General features: G+C 38.3%; 1 protein-coding gene across 6 annotated transcripts in view; it reads left to right on the top strand.

Moving 5' to 3' along the window:
- Positions 1-16,783, top strand: part of TENM3 (teneurin transmembrane protein 3) — a 323,322-nt gene that overhangs the window by 243,962 nt on the left and 62,577 nt on the right. For 4 of the 6 annotated variants that reach the window (XM_037399311.1, XM_037399292.1, XM_037399273.1 and 1 more), the window contains 2 exons: positions 837-1,022; positions 14,798-14,824. In XM_037399311.1, the coding sequence (XP_037255208.1) occupies positions 837-1,022; positions 14,798-14,824 (213 nt within the window). The remainder of the gene's footprint in view (positions 1-836; positions 1,023-14,797; positions 14,825-16,783) is intronic. The other 2 variants (XM_037399302.1, XM_037399283.1) reach the window with 1 other exon arrangement.

Raw genomic sequence — 16,783 nt, 5'->3', positions numbered from 1 at the left:
TAGCTGAGACTTAACATGCGTTGTTTGGCCTCAGACTACCTTTGGCTGTTAACATATTTTTCAATTATTCTATCACTTATGAGATCCTGTTACTATATGTAAACGACAAGTTAAATTGCTGTATGTTGATGTATTTTTTTAACAATCTATTATTTAAACCAGACTGTTCGTAGCTGTCACTGATACAAATTTACTGAAAGTAAAAGAGAATCATCTTTTATATTTAACAGATGTGTCAGTATGTCAGCATAGTACTAATTTGTCTCACTAAGGCTGATTCTTTATAATGAAAAAATGTGTCACAAATGGCACATTTTTACTTTGAAAAAAAAAAAAAACAACCAGGGAGCAGGAAACCTTGTTAAAACGAACTTTCATTAATACTAGATTTTCACTTGGAGCCACAGTGACCTAGGTCTATGTTACATGAGTCGCTAGGAGTACACTGTACGTTCTGCTAGGTCTAAGTGCCATATAATCTAAGATAGAAAAGGTATATACTCTTCAAGACATATGTGATCACAAAACATATGACTGAAAATTACTTGGAGCTAACAGAAGAGCTGTTAACTGAGGGGGCATTTAAGCACCGCTAAGTCAGCTGGATAAATAAGTGAGCATTAGCACAGAGATAAAACTCTGTACTCCGTATTCTGTTGGGTCCTACCTGAAATTGCCTTGCACAGTAAATTCCTTTGATTTAATTTTCAGAGATTTTGCCTTTCTTGTTCTTTGCATGTCGAGTTAAAATGCAGCGCTGCTAATTAATGCATACCCTCTTTCTCCTGTGTGTACTCTCTGCCTCCTTTTCTCCCCTCTTCTTTTCTCGAATCCAGAAATCTGTTCGGTGGACTGCGGCACACATGGCGTGTGCATGGGTGGCACGTGTCGCTGCGAGGAAGGCTGGACGGGCGCAGCCTGCAACCAGAGAGCCTGCCATCCCCGCTGCGCGGAGCATGGCACCTGTAAAGACGGGAAGTGTGAATGTAGCCAGGGATGGAACGGCGAGCACTGTACCATTGGTAGGCTGGCAATGCTTTACCTGGTCTTCGCTGCAAAATTCAAACAGCCAGCGCTGCTGGCCACATCTGAATAAGAAGTGTATTGCTTTGAAGCTTGTTTCTTCAAACAGAATATTGCACGTGTCAGCCTGTGTAAGGGAGTGGGTATTTTAAGAAAGGAAATGGTTATATAGTGGCTTACCAGTTTTTCATACATCATTTGCCACAAAAAAGGATGTGGAATAATTTCTTTTTCAGTCTTTTAACTGCCTTTTGCTGAGGATGAGGTTACTTTTCTTTTAACCTGTAAAGATATTGTTTGATTCCTGTTTTCCTGTTGTTAATAGCTTTACTTTTTTCAGAAATGATGCTTCCTATTGTTTTGGGGGGTTGTTTTTTTCTTCCGTGAGGAAGAAGCTCTAAGAAGTAACTTGCCTACACAAAAATGTCACTACCACCTTGTAATAAATGTGATCTAGTTGCCCAAAATTATCTTCTTGTCAACATAATGCTCTATTTTAGAATGATGTCAAATCTCTTACACATAAATAATGTAAGTTTAATATAGCTGATTAAGAAGAGGCCATCCTTAATACGGCTTCTGTGTTTCTGTAATCAGGTTAGTCCTAGCACGTGGAAACCTTTTGAAATTACTCTGCCTTTATCAATGGAGCTTCTCTTACTCAGTTATTTACAATCTGTATGTCCCATATACAGCAGGATATTCCTCTCCACTGCACAGGCCTTGACAGTGGACTAGCATGAGAAATTACGCATGTAAATAAGGGGAGGAGTTGCCAGAAGTATATCATTTTCATATTGATTTTGTATAGCTGTAGCACTAAGAAATTCCCTTCCATGCTAAATCTCCCTTTGTGCAAGACACTGCGAGTCTGTAAGAGGAGGAGGGTCCCATCCAAACAGTTTTTGTTTCAGTATAACCACACAGGGAAACTATTCCCTAACAACAGGTAGGAAGCCCAGACAAAGGACTGGAAATGGTCTTAACTGCAAGAGATGTCTAGCTCGTACCTAGGTGTGTGGAGAGCATTGCACGAAGCTCAGCAAAGGCTGTAACAGGTGTAACAGCGTGGCTCTGCAGAGGTATTTATGGGACACATCCCCCAGGCGTGAGAAGATCACGGCTAAGCACTTAGAGGTGGATTGAATAGACAGCAAAAGAGGTAACCACAGGTCAAACAGAGGCAAGAGTAACACTGAGTGATGGGAAAGTCACAGATAATCTGAAGAGTCAAAAAAAAAAATCCAGGAAGTAGAAAAACCCCATAGTTTGGAAAGGTGGGGGAGAGCCAGTTAAAAGAGGTGATACAGCCAAAGCAACAGGTTAGGTCAGTAAGTGTAATAGCGGTAGAGCTGATGGATGTGGATATAGTATGGTTTGCTTTTGTCACAAGCTAAAAAGAGGCTGGAGAATTTGAACTTCCATGGATGTTTTGGGAGGGCTGCAACTCCAAATGTGTTAGCACAGCTGGGCCATCACTGGGGCATGAGCATCTAGAAACCAGTAAAACCCAGGCTGTGCTCCTGGGTAGGTTACAGCCCTGCCCGAGAGGCGGCATGGTGGTGCTTGCTGCGTGGGGAACAGTGGTGTGAGCTTTCAGGGCAAGGACAACGAGGGCCTGTTACAGCTCTGTTAACTGATACCCACATCACTGGGCCAAGAAGATGAGGCAAGTTTTTGTTTTGTAGAACGGAGTCAGGTGTGAAGTAGTAAGATTGATTTGTGAATTATTTTTGACAGAAATCACAATCGATTTTGTTGTTGTTGTTGTTTGCTAATGAGAATGAGACACATGAAGGAGGGAACCAAGGTGCATCTGCAGAGTCCCAGGGCGCGAGTCGGTAGGGTTAACGTTTTTGAGGAGCTTCCAGAAAACATGCTGACAGAGAGAGTAGAGAGATGGGGAGAGAACCGCTTTCTGAACAATAAAATAAAGTAAATCTTTAGAAGTAGGATAAAGCCTTTCCCTTCACTGCTTTAACTTGCCAACAAGCAATTACTCAGCAGATCGCGCTGCTGTTGGTCTCGCTGACCTTGGCAGCATTTCAAGGGTTGTAGTTATACACGGATGAACTGCTCTTGAACAATTTTTCCAACATATTAAGCACAAACAAGTTTTTCCTCAGCACTGGGTGAGCAGGTCTGTCTTCCCACCTGTTTATTCTTTAAATGGGTGTTTACTTTTTGGCTGCTGCTGTAAAGATAGTTTGATTTGTTTATATTGCCCTTACAGTCTTCAAGACAAGTAATGAGGTACAGGCTCTAGCCTGCTGTTGTATTTATTTCTCTTAGAGCTGTTCTCTTCAGGAGCTCAGTGTTATGGAGGAACGAGGTCATTTTATTGCTCATTTCCAGGAGTATTTCCACTTAGTGGAGTAAAAATTGCTGCCTCCTCGGCTTGGCAGATGAAGGGTCAAATTGCTTTTCTTTCACCTGCCCTAAAGTAAGTAGCAGCTCTTTCTGAGCAATAAATTCCAGAACACAAGGGACATCAGAATGTTTCTCTATGCAAACCAGTTTTTTATTGTCACCCTTCATTTGTAACCCCGGCATTTTATGCTGCTTACAACTCTCAGCTTGGTAGCAGAGTATTTACGTGATACGTGTGAAAGACTCCCACGCTTCCTTTATACTTCTATAAATAAACAATTACCGCCTCCTTATTTCTAAAAGTCATTAACCATTTAGCTGAAGTAGTGTGAAGTATTTTAGAAATGCAGATATATTTGTTTGTTGCAGCTATTAGCTGGAAGTCACATGAAGTGCAACAGCCTAAATTTACAACTTCTTTGTGAAAGAAATATTCCAAAGAAGTTGTAAATTTTAAGGGCAATGCACTTTAATCACTTTTTGGGAGGGGAATAGCTCGCCAGATCTCTAGCTGGATGCACAAAACGGAGTAGATATATATGCATTAATCACAGAGGTGCTAACTGGAATGTGTATTGAATCATCTGAATCCTTAACTCATTTGATCAAACAGATTAGGGTACTTTTGTGAAGCATAAATGCCATTTAAAATAGTTTAAAAGTTTTGCACCTCATCGAATGATTTTTATGTATTTCTAAATGCTGACTATCTGTCCGGTCTCATTTTCAGTTAGCCCACTGTTTGTATTATTAGTTGACATGTGTTAAAGGGTAGGAAGAAGGAAAAAAAACCAAACCTTTATTTCCTTAATTAAAAAAAAGCAGTCCTCAGTTTTATTCCTCTCTAATATCTCTTAAACCCTAGATTGCATCTTGAGATACTGTGATTTTTATGTATACTTCAAGATATTAAAATGGGAATTTGGCCAAAGGAAATTCTAATTGCTTCCAGAGACCATTTTCTTGTTTTTATTTCAATACTTCAGGATATTGGGAAGCAAAATCATAGGTGATTGCAAAGGTGTGCTTTTTGTGTTGAGAAAAAATTTAGATATCTGCTTACCTGGCTTGAACATTAGCATTTTCCTAAGGCTGAGGATTGCAATACTTTGATTTGTGAGACAGAACAGAATAGACTAAATCAGGGTGAGGGTTTTTTTTCTTTTTTGGAAGCAATGCATATATTAAGGTGGGCAAGATTGTTTTGACTAGTGCAGTAAACCTGATGTGTGATGCCGATATCCCCTGTTCCATTACACATCTCTGGCACAGGGTAATTCCACTTCAGTACCACACCTGATGTTGGCCACACTTGCAAGTCATTGTCTTTGCCCTGAACATATACTTCCAAATATTTATCTTAAAGATGTTCAGCAGATAAATACATGCTCAGTACTGTGATGAAATGAATCTAATAAAAATTAACAAAACTCAAGATTTAATGCTATTGTTTAGCATCTTGCAGGTTTGAACTAAACACTGGCAATGTGTGTTTCAAATACTAAACAGTTTAAGGCATCTACATTGTTTACTGTCTTTTCCCTCCTGAGAACTGTAATCATAGAACCATGGAATGGTTCTGGTTGGAAGGGACCTTTAAAGGTCATGGAGTCCGATTCCCTGCAGTGAGTGAGCAGGGACATCTTTAAGTAGACCAGGCTGCTCAGAGCCCTCTCCAGCCTGTCCTTGAACGTTCCCGGGGATGGGGCATCTGCCACCTCTATAGGCAACCCGTCCCAATGTTTCACCACCCTCACTGTAAAAAAATTCTTCCTTATATCTAGCCTGAATCTGCCCTCTTCTAGTTTCAAACCATTACCCCTGTCCTGTCACAACAGGCCCTGCTAAATTGGTTTAATGTAATGTTTTACCATTGCCTGTATCCCTGTGTGAACAGGTTAAATCAACAGTTTACTGCAAAGCTATGGAAAATGACCTGCCAGCTGTTTATTTGGTCTGGGAGTGACATTCGTGGGTCTGAGGTGAACATCCATATATTATTTTGTGAAGCTCAACCTGCATCTCAATGTGATACAAGACCACATATGCACAGCTGGTGCCCAGGTGATAGCCTGGATGAAAATTTGCTCTGTAATTAAGTTTTCATAACACAGTTGTGCTAAAACATGTTTTTGTTTCCTTTCTGTCCTCACTTGCAATGAGTTCAGTGACCCTCTCCTGTCTGAGTAGTTGTTTTGTGAGATTGGAACAGATACCATTTCAGAAAGTCTATTATTTTTTGTGATATAACTGGCATGTACCATGAGTACATTAAGGAACTGTCATAGGAAGCCCATAAATATGAATACTTTTCCAGCTGCTTTTCCATTAAACTCTGTTAGCTGAATGAAATTAGTAAATAATTATGTTGGTGGGGAACCTGCTATATCTATGTGCTGTCTAACATCTCAGTTTTACAATGCAGCTTAATTTTTTCTATAGACCAAATTAGTTTTAGAGTAATCTAAATTGCAAATTGGCCAATTTGCATTAAAACTATGCCTTCTTGCTCAGATTTGTCAACACCTCTTTTTTAAAAAGTCTTTAACATTAAGCATGGGTGGGTAAGACCATCTGTTTATGGAGCTTGCCTGCAGCTCCATTACTTAGCACGAGACAGATTACAGCTGTTTAATTGTTATCATGTTGAACGATTATCTTTCAGTCCAAAATTAATATTTATATATGTATGCATGGAAAGCATGTCGTTAAACATAAGTGGTCTAAATGTAGATTAATGTCATTAAGCATTCATATTAATCCCTCAGGAAGGCTAAAGTTAGCATCGTGGTACTTTCATGCTAGTTTTGACTGCTGCACGAGGCTACTTTACCTGGTACATGGAATAGAAGATCAAATTCAGTGGTGGTCCACTGCAGGAGTGTGCAGCTTGTCATGTTTTTATATTCTGGCGAGAATTGGGATCCAATTGTTTTATCTTCTAAGATTTCCCCTGAATTTTAGTTGAGAAAAAAATAACAGTGGGCAGCAAAGTATTTTATTTTAACCCTTTTCTTGGCATGAAAGGACACTAACATGACATTCAAACCAATCAAACCAAAAAATAAATTTTCTTCAGCAAGAAATTTGTAATTTTAGCTAGGAAGAGCAAGAAAGTCATCTGAATTACTTTCTTTCAATCAGAATTATGAAAAAATAAATAACATCTAGAGCACGCTCCCCTAAGTCTGTTTCCATTGGTACAGACTCTGTCCTGGTGACTGATAAAGATGGTTTTCAGACAAACATGAATGCGTTTATGTGCTGGTTTTCTATGTGACCATGAGCAGTGTAAGCTCAGTACTGCTAACGTTAAGGAATGCAAAGAAGTAATCTCCTCCACTAAGTTACATGGTATGCACCTGCTGTCTTCAATGCATGTTCGGTTTACGGCTCCTTATATTACTGATTTCAAATATGACTACAGGGAAATGACACTTTATCTCTTTATAAGATCAGAGAGCGAGTCAAGACAAATGTGTTCCTCCTGTTAATTAAAGGAAGTGCTTATAGAAAATTTGATATGGCTATATATCATTACAATATATATTTTTGAAGGAGTTCATGGACCAGTTTGAGGGCTTGATTGATCTTCCCCACATTTGCAGATTAGAGGCAGAGCAGCATGGATAACCAGTATTATGATGACCATTTTTACGGTCATTTTAGTACTGATGCTAAGCTGCCAAGCATGGTTTACTTTTCTTCAAAGTTTGAATTACTGAGAATGTTGATATTTCATAGTGGTTTAATGTGCTAGGTATTTAATGTACCTTAATGCATTCGTGCCAAGAATTCTTAATAAATTTTAAGGTTCTGTTGAGATTTTAGAATTCTGATCAGAAGAAAATTTTTGTCCATAAAATTAAAATAATTACTGCTGTATGAATACATTCTGTAATTCTCAGAATTCCTACATTTAAGCTTTTCCTTAGTTTTGAGTTCGTGGAATTATACCTCAGTAAAACTTTCATCTTCAAAGTAAGATTGGATCTGAATGAACGTCTGACCTTTGCCATTCAAACAGTTTATTCTCAGATAAAATCAAATAGCAATTAGTTTACCACAATATTGTGAGTGAAATCCTACTTTCAAAACACATGACTACGTTGGAGTTTGGATTTCACCAGAATATTTATACTTTTATTCTCAATGCAGAAATTCCATGAAAAAGAAAAGATTACTTTCTTGGCACCCAGAGGACTAATAACCACAGTTCAACAAGATTTCATGAAATTTAGAACAAATACGGTTTTGATCTTTCCTGTGCCTGAAGGGCTTGTTTTTAATTTGCCAGGCCAAGCCCTCAATATGCTAAGTATTTGTGTGTTTGGTAACTATAAAAATACTCAATTGCCAGGTGAATTTAAAATAGTGCACGCATATCTGAAGCTGTGAAAAAAAGTGAATTATTGGTCAGGCCTTAACACATTGCAAGACCAAGTATCTCAAAGACAAATTATCTGTTAGCATACTTTAAATTGCTTATTGGTTGATTTGCATTTAAATAAGGACCACATGTGAAGTTCAAGTTAGGCACTTCTTCAGAAAACAGCAGAATCCTCTGAGATGTGAAGAATTTTAAAGCACGTTGCACAGCTTACTTGAGCTGAAGTGGTGAGAAAGTAAGTGCTTTTGTTCTGTTGTATAGTTGCATGCTGGTCAGACACACTCTGAAAGTACTCCAGTCAGGAAAAAAGACAGAAACGATAACGGTTTCCATCCCATTCCATCCTCTTAACATGTTTTCAAGCCAAATTTATCTTTCATGCAGTTCTTAGCATGTCAGGTTTTACCTGCATCTGAGGCAGGTCTTTGCAAGTTTGTCAGAGGTCTCAAATAGGTGTTTGACCGTTTTTTCAGCCTGTACATGTGGGACAGTTTTAAATCCTTAATGGCATATACCCTTTCTTCTAAATCCTTTTCCAGCAAAATAGTTGTTTAATAGGAAACAACACCGCTCATGAATTTATCAGCAGTCCCAAACTTCCTACATCTACTATATCCTTAGAAGTAACTGTACCTTTTATTCTAAGATGCATGTGGCTTTCCCATAATCCTGATGAGAAATCTTACTTCATAGTAAAATTGGGATGGACGCTAGAACAAAAAAGTCGGAAGGATAATGGGCTTACATGCCTTTGTACATGAAAAAACCATAAATGGTTGCTGCAAAGAACAGTTGCGGTTTTGGCAAGGGGTAAATCGCAGTGAATTCGGGTCTCTCTGCAGAAACATACACAGCAGGTATTTCTGCTGCAGGGCTACGTAAACATTGGGAGAGAAGTGCAGAAATTAAGAAGGAGGTATGATTTCAGGGGGAGGATTATGTTTTGGCCAATGTAGGGAGAGGAAAAAAAAGAAGGTTGCCTGAAACTATTATTCCATCCATGTATTCTCCTTTACAAGGAGGGCAAGATGGGAATTTAGGAGTGAAAAATTATCAAAAGGGAAGAGTGTTTTTAATCCTCCTCTATTGGCAGCAATGCTGTGAACATATGGTATGTCTAAGACAAGGTTCTTATAAACGCAGGGAAGGGATGACGACCATGCGCTGCTTACAGTGGAAGAGCATGTGCTTTCAGTACTGTTCAGTGATGAATAGAGAGAATTACATTTGCAAATGACACCAAAGCCCGCTGCCCCCAAGCACTTTGGAAGACAGGACAAGAATTTAAAATTACTTTAACAAATAGCACCGACTATGCAGAAAAATGAGGTGTAATTCAACAAATGCTGGATTCTGTGCTTAAGTAAGAATAATCAACTGCACAAATTCAAGTTAGGAAGCAGCTCACCAGGCAGAAGAGGCTCAGAAAAGGCTGGAGTGGATGAATCATTTGACATGAGTGAACTGCTGTCTTTAAAGACAGGCCAGAACAGTGGGTTTTAAAACTTTATGAATTCTGGGCTCCTTTAAGTTTTCTGGTAGAGGTACGGAGCTCCTCAGAAATTGCATATGGACACATATGGCTTTTTATAGTCTCTTGTTGAGAGTAAAAGCAGTTGTTCAAAGCAATCAATACATTATTTCTTAAGACTGATGTGAGTGGAATAAGAAATACTGGGTTTAAGTATCACAAGGAATATTTGGTTGTTTACGTTCAAAAGATGTTTGAATTGTCAGGGTAGTTAAACTGTGGCTGGGTGGAAATGAGAGGAACTTAAAGAGTTTTCCCGTAGCCAGGTCAGAAGTAAACCACCACAGACCGAGTCTTGAATAGGTTAGAGGGTGTAGGCCACAGCTGTCAGCTCTGCGTTTTGTACCAGTTCCACCCAAAAAGCACAAAAACCTGTTTACCCAAAGTGCTTGCTCCCTAAAGCTTGCAATGAAACTCAAGAGTTTCTCTTCTGTTGGCAAGTGTCAGTGAAACCACTGATGAAGTATGTGCCTCATCCCTTGCTACTCCTTGGCTGCACAGGGAGTAAGAAGTGCGGTTCGTAACACTTTGTTAGCACAGATGGCAGAGACATAGGTGGTTCATCAAAGCTGCCCCACTGCTCACTGGGAAAAAAAATGCAGTACCGCAGAATGGAATCTCTGGGGTGTTTTCCCTTCTTTTTTTCCAGTTTACTTTGTATGCATACGGCTTGAGAACTTTGAAATGCCAAAAAAACATGTTAAAAGAACTTTAGCCAAGTTGCAAAATGAAGAACCTAAAGTTAGGAAGCCGCAAGAGAACACTTTTACGTGTCCTTATCATTATATAACAGAAGATGTGACACTAATTATAGTATATATGTATCATTGTAATAAAAAAATTCAATGGTATCTTCAACTGCTTTTCCCTCTGCACCCGACAGACATGATTTAAGAACATTGCAAGGCTGTGAAGGGCTGTCACATGCAAAAACTCCACTTCACTTGTGCCAGAGACTGGTGCACAGGGTGATCTCCTCATTAAGAATGATTTTGAAGAACTGGATTCCACCCTTGCTTCTACCATGTATTTTCTGTTAGTCATTCACAAAAGCAAACTTTAAAGGCGTGTCCTCTGACTGTTCTTCATTTTCTGGGGACCTGACTGACTTTTGTGTGAATTGCTAAAATGCTGGTTTGTGTATGAAATCCCATATAACTCTAAGTATTCTGGAAAATCACATCGTAGGTGTTTGCAGCCTAGTGGATGAAGACTTCTCATTTTAATCTTTCCATGCCTTCCTTAGTCGCTCGGTGGCAAAAATGAGATAAGGATGCATTTCTGTGTTCACCCCAGTATTGTGAAGACACTGTACTAAATATTTTGACTTAAGGAGGAAGATGATAGGAAAGTCTGTAAGGAAACAGCCACTTCTTTGTTGAGGTTAGCACAGTGTGCCTGCACTGGGACATGAGCCATTTGTTGTTCGTGAGGGAATGAGTGCTGAATGAGGACTGTCACCTCTGTGCATTGACAAAGGAAGAAGGGTCTAAAAATTGCACAGGTACCCACAGACCCAGCATTGCCTAAATTTGGGGTTGTTGGACTTGGCCACTCTAATGTGTAATGTAATGTGGTGGTGGCAGGGTGTTATTTGTCATACGGATTGTGAACAGTTTTATACAAATTTTAAAAATTGATTAAAATATTAAGATGCTAAAACTTTCTAACTCTGAACAAATAAATAAATGTATAGATAGCTTAAGGAAAATTCAACATACCGTAGTTTGCTTACAGTCAGTTTTCCTACCAGGAAATTAAGATGGCATTTTTTCCTGTTATCTCCTTATATGACATCTAGTGCAAGGTTATGTAGAAGTGTAAACACACCTGATGCAAGATACGTTGTTTACATCTTCCTGTAGAAGATGTACGTCTGAGAGCAAGAAGTTTGTGTTAGCAGCAGAGAGATGTATGCAGTTGTTCACCAGTGGACGGGAATTGCTACGCAGAGTTGTGGGAGATGAGGAGAGTAAGCAAAGCAGAGCTTGCTCAGGAGGGTGCGGAACTGTGTTCATCATTATTGTAGCATACATTTCTTCATCTCTTTTTTTTTTTCTTTTTTTTTTTTTTTTTCCTTTTCCCCCTTTGGCTCTGTTCTCTGTTTCTAATTTCTCCTTTCCATTTTCTGTTAGAGGGAGAGGCTGTAATGCAGGAAGGATGGAAGGAAGCCGATAGTGTTGGTGGAGAGGAGGCAAGGGTTTGGCTCACACTTTCAAAGTGTAGAAAGCAAAAAAAACCTTAAAGTTAGTTTTTAACTTAGGCAGACCTTGATCGACATGGCTTTGGTCACATTCTTTGGTATTTTTGCTTCACAGCTGGGGGTACTATGAGGTGAAATTCTGCTCTTACAGCAAAGTAACCCGTGACTCTTGTGGAGCTGTTGGTACTGTAATGGGGCTATATATACCCTACAAAAGATGTGTGGCGTGTTGTAGTCTAGTGTACAGGTTACAAAGATTATGATGGGTGAAGACGTCTGGTGGAGGATAATAATGTAAGCTAATAGAAATATAAATTTGCTATACAGTATTTAGAAGCATGTCACCATTATAATCCTTTATGACAGAATAATCAGAATAAAGCAGTGTTATAAGTACCAATTAAGGAACATCAAATCAACGGGTATGTGACTCATGCTGATTTGAACAGGAGCTGATTGGGATAAATGGATTTAATATGTACTTTTATTCTGTGGCTATTCTGTCATACCTGGAGGAAGTAGCATATGAATAATCTAAGGAAGGCATTGACTTACATCTCTGATGGGAAACTAATGGGAGACATTAAATAAAAAAAAAAAACACGTCAGGGTTCTGACTGGTTATGAAATATGCAGTGTTAAATGTGAATTTGCCTGACTTACCAGTTCTTTGTAAAATACATTTACATGCCACATATTTATATAAATATCCACACACATTGATAGCATTACTTATATTTTATGTTGCGTGAATTTTGAATGCCATTTACATCTTCGTGGATTTTGACTATCCTAGAACATATACAAATTTTATATCTTCATTTTTATTTTTCTTCATTCCATTTGGAGCTATATGAAGTCCCTCTATTCCTGGATATATAGCAAGATTTTAAATTTCACAGTCTTAAACCCTGCAAGAAAACCCTTGTAGGTATATTGTCTAGTCTATAATTAGACTATTTAAGGACTTAACATAACCCACATGTGCCAGATGTGTAAATATCTTGCCAAGGAACACCTGCTGAGATGCTCTATCCTACTGAAGTGCTCCAAATCCCACCTAGAATTCTCTATACAGAGCAAAAAAGGGTTTTATTTTTCACTTCCAGTCAGAGCTGGGTTCAGTTGCAATTGCAGTGCCATGAAGGTAAGGAAGACAGCATGGGTAGTTAAACTTCACTGCAAAGTTATACTGGTTTTGGTCACTCATTTTCTGCTTTTTGATTTTTCCAGGATGCTGCATGTTAACCAAAATAGTTTCTAACATTGTCCTTAATGTCAACTGACCATGAGTAAAAGGATGCTGAAAGGTAGCACTTGTTTTCTGATCGGTATAGTTTTATGGTCTGGAACTGACTGACAAGACTACTAGCTACAAGATATCTTAAAAGAGCATTTTCTGAAATTTTTTTTCGTTTTTTTTTTTAATGCAGATTGATTTTCTGAAAGGAAATAGCATGTGGGGGCCTGGGATTGCAGTGTTTTCAGTTGCCTAGGAGGGTTTTGTTACGTTCTGTTTTGTTACCTATCCCTACATTTGTGGAGGCATTTAATGTTTCACTGGTGGACAGATCCATTCCCCAGACAGACCTAATTGCTTTCATTTTATGAAATAAAGCTTAATTTTTCCTCCACGCATACTACACCCTGTTCTAAGAGCAGCTGTGTAGGAGCACGGGGAATTGTGTTGCATGAGTAAGAGAAGAATTTGATCCACCCCGAAATGCAACTGTATCACTTTTCTTTTTGTTTGTGGTTAATGTGAAAAGCTACTTAGTTTGTTGATACTGTTCTAAATGTTCTGTAATTGATGTTTTCATCTTCTTACTTCGTCTCCCTTTAACCTTACCATTGTAGAAGAAAAAAGAAAAAAACAACTGTGCAGTGGACACCTGACTCTTTGAGAGACAGGGACTAGAAAGTTTCTGCCTCTTAGTTGTAGCGGTGACCGTGGCTACTGTGAGACTATCTCACCATCTCCCTCCTTGGACTTGGGAAGAGCTTTTTCCCCGTTCATCCAAACTAGAGGAAAGGCCGTGCTTAGAAATGCCTTTCTTACCCATCCAAAACACGAAGTTGAAGAATAATAGCAGATGACAGAGTACTTGCTAGTATCCTAGCAGGGTCCTTGCTAGGGTATCCTTGCTAGATCCCCAGCAGGGATTTAAAAAAGGCCAATTTTTGAAAGTAAAGAGAGCCCATGAGGGCCCAGTTGAATGACCTTGTCCAGCAAAACCAGGAGATCGACTCTAGCCTTGTTGACTCAGCTTGGCATGTCCCCACTGCTGCGGTCGGTAATGTTCCGTCACCACCCGTGCAGGTGGCTGGGTTTGGTGGCCTGCGATGGACATGTCCTACCTGGTTTTGCTGTATGACGTTTAACCCCTGTAACACACCTGCAGTTGACGTCTGTTTCCTGAAAGTAAGGGAACGTGAGGGAATATAACCCGTCTCTGCTGTGTTTCATGTATTACAAGTAGAGCCCGCTGCTTTAAATCCATCTTGTACTCGTCTGTCATTCACCCATCTGCCTCCTCAATTTTTTTGCAGAATTTCAGGTGTCATTTTCATAAAGCAAAAGTCTTGCTATTCTTGAATATACTGTGTTATTCATTTTTATCCATCTAAAGCCCAAGTTTAATTTTCGCCCATTTTTCCAAATGAGATGGATCACCACCTACTAACCCCACTACCTCCTCGTACACCCGATATATATGATCTAACTTACTTTGCATACTTGATGTTTGTGCTCGGAAGAATAACTATGGCTGAACTGAAGCAGAAGAGAACTGTTCCTCCTAAAAATCCTTTTAATCCAGCCAGAATTAGGATAGTGCCAGTTATGCTGTCAGAATCATACATGACCTGCAAACCAAAGATCTTCCAGTATGGTCAGTGTTTTAAAGCTTGTAAGCTAATTACTCCTACATTGTGCTGAAAATGGACATTTTCAACTAGCCTTGATTATATTTTTGTTATACATAAAAATCAAAGCATGTAAAGAGAAGTCAGAAGAAAAACATAGTTTCGGAAAGGTAGCATCTCTTTCTTCTGCAAGCCTCCTTTCTAAAATAGTTTCTTTGAATCATGACGATGTTTGCTGAAAAGATAATTTCTTGCATTTTTAAAAGCTTTGAATTACATTTTCATTTTGTAATGTAAGACCTCTCATGTCAGGTGCACCTGCTTGATTTGCATGTGAATTCTGAACAGTTCTTGTTTTATGTGACACTTCTGAAATGTCTGTCTGTTTTTTTTTTTTTTCTTTCTAATTCTCAAGCTCACTATTTGGATAAGATAGTGAAAGGTACTGTATATTTGCTCTTTGATGACATGCCTATACTTACATGTACTTTTTTTATATGAATATATAGTTACAAACACACTAGCCTGGGCAAAAGAATCTTCTCTTACATACATTCCATGGATTATAGATTTAACTCATATGACTTTCAATTCATCTCAAATTTTTTAATGGAAACTTTTAATGAAATCTTGTTTGTTATAGACGAATGTTTTATCAGTAATTATACATTTATATGCAAATTGTATACATGTGTTAGATTTTGTTTGAACCAGAAACTGAAGATAGTATTCGTTTGCTGTTTGGTGCTTTTTCTCTGTTAGTTTTGTCATTGGACCTCTACCTACAAAACTGTAAATATTTAGGAAACAAAGCAAAGCAATACTCTTGTCACAGAACAAGTGTCATTAGTTCTAAAGAACAGATTAATTATGGATATGTGTGTGTATATATATAGACAGATCAATAGAATACCCAGGCTTTTAAACTTTTGTTTATCTGTGTGTAGAACATCTGTAGGAAATTATGACTTGTATTTTGCGTGAAGCTAGAAAAAGCTTGTATATGCTATGCAACATTTTCAGTTAAAAAGGTTCAAGGATGCAAAAGCCTGACATGAAACAGCAAAGATTCTTGTATCTTCAGTTATGGTGAAAAAATTATTTAGAAAAATGTTTTAAATATTCCTACCCCTCTTTCCCTGAGTATCTTTCTCTATTCCTTATTTGTGTTTTTTTTCGTTAGAATATGGCAATATTCATGGCAATATCCAGGCTTTCACACAATAAGTTTTGAGTGCACCCAGTTGACTCCTAAAACGCTCTGTCAGTATTGCAATTAAGTATGTAAGTCTTCCATAAATTAAACAGAAGAGAGATTAAGAAACAAATAGCTCTCAGTACGTGAACAAATACTATTAGCAGCTACAGTCTGAAAGAATAAGAGTAGCAAGACTAATCTCAGCCTGGCATGATAGCACAGTATCCTTAACGGTAGCATCACCACCTGTCCTCATAAAGAGGTTTTCTCAATCCTCTGCCTTCTAAGAGTAATTTGACAAGAGTTAAGCACCCTTTATAACTTCAGAACTTTAAACTCTGGGAATGTTTGTAATTTGGAGCTACGTGGTTGAACGGTGTCAGTAAGTTCAGAAGTCTTTAGAAGAAAAAAATAGACCATTACTTCTGAAAAATGGTTCTAAGCTCAACTAAGCCTAACCAGGATGAGTCATTAGATTATTTCATGAAGATAGTTCTACAAAGTGAAGAAGTATTTAGACAGTTACTTAAGTGTTTTGGATAAAAGTTTACAGAAAATTGTTGTGTCCAAAAATATCTGATTTGTAGCCACCTTCTCATAAGATACTTAGTGCCATATCTGTACTTGCTTCTGTCAGTGTCTTGTCATAGCCATAGATAAGGAACACCAAAATCTACATATTTATAGTGTTGTCATCCTCATACAGATCATGTTGGCTGCATGCCAGATTTCATCACTAGGAAGTGACAGTTACTGTTTTTTTTAATGAAATGTTAGACTGAAAACAATTATCGATTTTGGATATATTAAATTATTTTAATTGTTTCCCAAATTTTCCCTCCTTGGCCATAAAAGCAGACAAGATAGGATATAAAGGTAACAGCACAAAAGCCTTAGGGAGATTGTCACAAAAAATCACTCTCTGCTATCTGTCTTGAAGCACGTCACTACCGTGTTTTTGTTCAGTCTATCAATGTTTTATTGTGGTCCTTATGGTATTTCATTTTGTCCGTCCTAAGTAATCAAATACGCACAGCTATTACATTTAGTTGGAAATCCTGTTGGTCCTGTCCCATCCGTATGCAGCCTGAATCCTAATGTTTGTTAGAATAGATGCTAAGCTGCTTCACTATTTCCTGGGCTTTGCTTATTCTGTGAAAAGGAATGTATTTTTGGCATAAAGTATAGTCATTAAAACTGGCC

Source organism: Falco rusticolus, chromosome 1 (genome assembly GCF_015220075.1).
Source record: "Falco rusticolus isolate bFalRus1 chromosome 1, bFalRus1.pri, whole genome shotgun sequence".
NCBI classification, from domain to species: domain Eukaryota; kingdom Metazoa; phylum Chordata; class Aves; order Falconiformes; family Falconidae; genus Falco; species Falco rusticolus.
Note: the sequence above shows the minus strand (reverse complement) of the source record. Positions and strands in the feature narration are given on the sequence as shown.